Source organism: Protobothrops mucrosquamatus, unplaced genomic scaffold, assembly GCF_001527695.2.
Source record: "Protobothrops mucrosquamatus isolate PMUCROS unplaced genomic scaffold, P.Mucros_1.0 scaffold_6, whole genome shotgun sequence".
Taxonomy (NCBI): domain Eukaryota; kingdom Metazoa; phylum Chordata; class Lepidosauria; order Squamata; family Viperidae; genus Protobothrops; species Protobothrops mucrosquamatus.
This window is the reverse complement of record NW_015386082.1, coordinates 1,191,921-1,197,418: the sequence shown is the minus strand read 5'-3', so window position 1 is coordinate 1,197,418 and position 5,498 is coordinate 1,191,921. Positions and strand designations below refer to the sequence as shown.

General features: G+C 38.5%; 1 protein-coding gene across 1 annotated transcript in view; it reads left to right on the top strand.

The window, feature by feature from the left end:
- DUSP22 (dual specificity phosphatase 22) overlaps positions 1 to 5,498 on the top strand; it is a 34,544-nt gene that overhangs the window by 19,052 nt on the left and 9,994 nt on the right. The window contains exons 5-6 of the mRNA XM_015813432.2: positions 2,647 to 2,721; positions 3,853 to 4,024. Coding sequence (XP_015668918.2) covers positions 2,647 to 2,721; positions 3,853 to 4,024 — 247 coding nt within the window. The remainder of the gene's footprint in view (positions 1 to 2,646; positions 2,722 to 3,852; positions 4,025 to 5,498) is intronic.

Below are 5,498 nucleotides of genomic sequence, written 5' to 3'. Positions count from 1 at the left end.
AGGGAATTTTAGCGGGGTTTTTTAGGGGATTTTTAAGGATAATTTTAATGATCGGCCTGTTTAAATATTTCTTTTTAATTCGGCTTTTAATTATTGTATTTGTATTGTAGTTTTTATGAGGCTGTTAGCCGCCCTGAGTCCCATGAGGAGAAGGGCGGGGTATAAATTAAATTAATAAATAAATAAATAAATAAATAAAATAAATAAATAAAATCTGTTCAAAATCATTGCGCTTTACTCCTGGTTTTGCAGTTTACACAGAAGAAATGTTGACCTTGAGTATCCTGGCTTCTCAACTATTTAGTTACACTTTTGCCCACTGTTATGTCATGCAGAAAATAAGATAATTTTTTTTGAAGATCCATGATTATACCAACCACTATCTGCATTTTGTGGGGAAGGTACTCAGGCAAATATACTGGTTTACATACCCTTGAATGACATTGAGGATATAGATCCATTTCAGCATAGTTTCTGCTTGGATTTGGCCTGGAGTTTCCTTTACTTGCCTTGGGCCGATAGAAGAATGAAGGAAATGCAGCATTGTTTATTCTCCTGTCAACAGCTTTTAACACCATCATCCACAATAACCTTCTAAAGCAGGTGCTTGGGATAGAGTTGGATTGGTGTGCTTTAGTTGTTCCAGTATGGAAGTCAGCTTTTATTCTTAGCCCTTTTTCCAAAGCAGTGGAATTCAGTTTGGATCACTTATGTTAACTAAGGGGGGAAAAAACCTTGTTTATTTGAAGGATAAATGAATTGTGACCTTTTTGAAGAACATCCAGATAGAGTCACTGAAGCTTTACCTTCAGAAGTATTTTAAACAAACAAACAAACCCTAGCTGATTTGTAGTCTTCAAAACAGGCAGTTTTGAAATAATTTTTAGGACATCAGTTCTATCCCTTGGTGGATAGTATTGAAAGATTTCACTTTGATTGTGATGTGTTCCCTTAATACAGTGTTTCTCAACCTTGACAATTTTAAGGCATGTGGACTTCAACTCCCAGAATTCCACAGCCAGCATTGCTGGCTGTGGAATTCTGGGAGTTGAAGTCCACATGCCTTAAAATTGTCAAGGTTGAGAAACACTGCCTTAATGGGTCTTGCTTACCATTTGTCCTCCTGAATTGATTGATTTGAATTAGTGAGAAGTTTTTTTTAGCTTTCCCCAATGGCAGACATGTGGGAATCCTGTATCCAGGGGGGAAAAAACAACACCCACACACCTCCATAGAATTCTGTTTCAGGTATGGCATTAGCTTATTGTTGTGTGCTCTAGCCTTCATAGAAGCGTATCCTCTGAAAGCAAGGCTGAGCATTTTCCCACTATTCGTGCAAATGTTTATTCCAGACTAAGAGAAGGGGGAAAGAAAATGTCCCCCACTTGTGTTTTAAAGAACAGTGAAAACTGTACCTTGACGGAGTGCTAAGCATGGAGTTGGTTTAATTATCACTCCAATAATCCCCATGTGCTTCATACACTAGTACTTACATTCTTTTTATTGTAGATGGCAGCTAGTAAGTTAATTGTCTCTCTAAGGCAGGGGTAGGCAACCTTGGCTCTTTTATGACTCGTGGACTTCAACTTCCAGAATTCCTGAGCCAGCATGGCTCAGCATGGAAACCTTTCCATTTCTCCTCAGCATGGCTGGCTCAGGAATTCTGGGAGTTGAAGTCCACGAGTCATAAAAGAGCCAAGGTTGCCTACCCCTGGTCTAAGGCTACTCAGTGAGTTTATAGCTAGATTGAATATTCTAAAGAGCTCAGACCTGGATGAAAATATCGTGATAACTAGAACATGTTTTAAATTGTTGTATTATACTCCTTGTGGCATCCTTGATGGTTTGCTAGTGACGGATTGTTAATTATGTAATTGAGTTGAAAAGCGCCCAACTAGTTGAGTTTAATATAAGGCCAATCTCCATAGACATGTCTATGTAGAGGTTGGGAATCTTTTTCTTTCTGAGGATCACATTCCCTGTGACTCTGCTGATTGTGAGAGTAGCCAGAGCTAAGTGGAATTCGAGTGAACCCTTTTTTCCCCTCTCTCTTCCTTTCTTCTTCCCTGCCCAGCAGTCTATTAAAAGGTCTGAACTCTCTGTTAAGGGTGTGTTAATAACACTTAGAAATTTAAGGCAGCTTTCCCAAATTTTGTTTGGGATTAGAGAGTTGAATATCATGTAGTGTTTTTTTTCAGAATGTATTTCAAAATGATTTTTTGATTGCAGTCCTTTCTTACCTTGCATAGTAAGAGAAGCTTTATTTGGTAATGTATTTTGTCAGACATTTACATTCTATGGACATAGGGATATAGTATGTATATTTTCTATTTATATTGCAGTTCATGTAACAGAGAGACCTACTTCAGCAGTTTTAACTGTCTAAAACACAGACTGCATACTGGAACATTAGCTTAAGTATAGTAAACTGAGATGTTGGCAACCAATACTAATGAAATATCTTGGGCAGGGTTCTATCAAACTTGCACGCCCAGGAAACTTACATATTCACATATTCATTGCAATACCTTTTAAGTCCATCCAAGTCAATTGGATTACGTTCACTGCTGCACCAAATTTGTCCCAACGCAAACTGCTCTTAACTTTCTTAAATTCTACTAATAAACTTTCTTCTTCTTTTTCTAGAGCAAGGCACTTTAAAGAAAGCATTGCTTTTATCCATGAGTGTCGGCTTAGAGGGGAAGGTTGTCTTGTCCACTGGTATGTACTGTACTTAACAAGGAGGTTTTCTAAATTGTGTTCTTTTATTGATGGATATACAGTATGGGTAGCCCTCAACTTACAACCACAACTGAGCCCAAAATTTCTGTTGCTAAGTGAAACATTTGCTAAGTGAATTTGGCCCATTTGACGACCTTTCTTGCCACAGTTGTTAACTGAATGATTGTAGTTACTAAGTTAGTAACCCGGTGGTTAAGGGAATCTGGTTTCCCCATTGACTTTGCTTGTCAAAAGGTTGCAAAAGGGGATCACATGACCCCGGGACACTGCAACTGTCATAAACATGAGTCAATTGCCAAGCCTCTGAATTTTGATCATGTGACCATGGGGATGCTGCAATGGTCATAAGTGTGAAAAATAGTCATAAGTCACTTTTTTCCAGTGCCATTCTAACTTCGAACGGTCACTAAATGAACTGTTGTAACTGGAGGACTAGCTGTAATATGTTGATTTCCCTTTGAAGCTGTTCCATTTCTGTTTTGTGACCCTACCGGATATAGTAGCGTTACTCTCCCTATAGATTGTCTTTTGTACAAAAACCCCTACCACTTAGAAAAAAATAAAGCTTAGCTAAATTCCTCCCAAAGTCATTCCTTCTAGTATGGGATGTAATTCCGTCGTTCTTCCCCCAAAGAACTTAGAGAACTATATTCCTTTAAGACTGAAGCAGGAATCTACATAACACGACAAGAATTCTTGGAGTCTGTGTCAGTTAAATTAGTGAATAAAATGGGGATGTTTTGTAGGATTTCCCTCACTTAAAATTTTCCTAACTTTAAACACTGATGTTTTAAAGACTGTTGTGTATTTCAGTCTGTTGATGATGTTGACTGACAGCTGTTGTCCACAATTTTAGAGCTTTAGAGTTTCACCAGCTTGACCTGAAATGGCCAAGGATTAAATATGGGATGTTCTGCATGCAAAGCATGTGCTCTGTCACTGAACTAGAGTTTCTTTTCAACATTAGTTCATTCATATCTCATGTTGGTTTGTTTATTCTCCTGGAACGTTTTATCATGCTTCTTTTCTACCGAGCAATGGTCTTCAGGCTAATTTACTACATATTTTCACCTTGCATCTCTTTCCATTTGTATTGGGATGGTGACGCAGTCTCGCCGGTGTTTCCAGGAGTGCAACCTTGGTTGTGGCCTATATAATGACCATCACTGATTTTGGCTGGGAGGATGCATTGTCTGTTGTCCGGGTGTCGAGATCATGTGCCAATCCAAATACAGGCTTCCAGCAACAGCTTGAAAACTTTGAAAAAAATGAAGTGGCCCAGGTAAGTTCTTGAATCTTTGGCATCGCCAACTTAAATTAGAAGCCATGAATCAACTCTCATTACCATAAGAATTATTTTTGTTTGCTCCGAAATAGGAATTTTGCAAACCCAGTTGCTGTGCCGCATAACTTATTTTCATGGCTGGGATCAGAATGAGTTTTTCTTAAATGTAAAATGTTGATTTGGTTTATGAGTCCCTTGCTTCCATTCAGAAAAGAGATGGCCGTTCCATGGAATGATTTATCTTGTACAGATGCCAATAACCTTTCCAGACTGGAGGACTTGATGTGCACACATTGTTACTTTGGATACGATCTGTTGTGCATGACCTTCTGAAGCCAGTCTTCAGATTTTTGGAGAAATTGGTATTTACTTTTTTGTTTTGTAGGGCACTATGCTAGCAAATGCCGAGATGTGGATGAAGGATGGAATATAGGCACCATAAGATAGTTGCTGGAGGCTCATATGACTAGGCACCTACCTTGGTTTAATTTTCCATGTGTCCCAAAGATGCTTTTTCAAAAGACAAGTGGACTTTCTTGGTTGTTTTTTTCCTTAAAAATGTTTTGCTTCTTATCCAAGAAGCTTCTTCAGAATGGAAGAAGCTTCTTGGATGAGAAGTGAAATATTTTCAAGTTCAGTTTCCTTATGAAAAAGCACTTTGGGGACAACAATGATCTGCATGATTGAGAATCTCCATAAAAAATTATCCATGTGGGACAGCTGGATCTGTCCATTTCTATTTCCCTAGTGTCCCAGTGTGCTACTGGATCAAACACCCTGAATGGATTAGCCATCAGACTAACATTGCTGCAGCTCTCAGCTCATAAATCTAAGCCTTCTCTAACTGATCCTCATTCCCAACATATCAAGTTTGTTATCCAAGTGTGAAAAAATTGGGACTCAAATCATGTTTACCTGTTTCAAAGTCTTGGACCTTGTACCATTAAATTGTAATATTAATACAACAGAAAATAAAGCAATGTTGAATACTTGGGGTATAATAATAGTAGTAAATTAATGCTAAATTAGTATTTGTCAGTTTAAGCAGTTTTAGTACTAAATATTTACTTTTCAGAACTGTAACCAATTGCACTTCATTGAGAATTAGAGTAAATGGAAATATTGCTGACTAGGGGCATTAAGGAAATTTCCAATCTGGATGTCTCCCTCATTAATTTTCAGGCCTTGCAATAATTTTATAGTTAATAGTTAATAAAATGCCCTTGCATTACATAAATACTGTATCTTTTTAAGAAGATCAGTGGATATAGAGAACCCCCAGACTTATGGTCTTGGGGGATTTCAACCTGCCATCAGTGGGTGAGACGTCGGCGGCAGCTCAGGAGTTCTTGGCTTCCATGACGGCCTTGGACTTGACCCAATTAATTCAGGCCCCCACTCACACGGGTGGACACACGCTGGATCTGATTTTTGTCTCAGGCCAGTGGCAGAGTGATCTGGTATTAGGGGA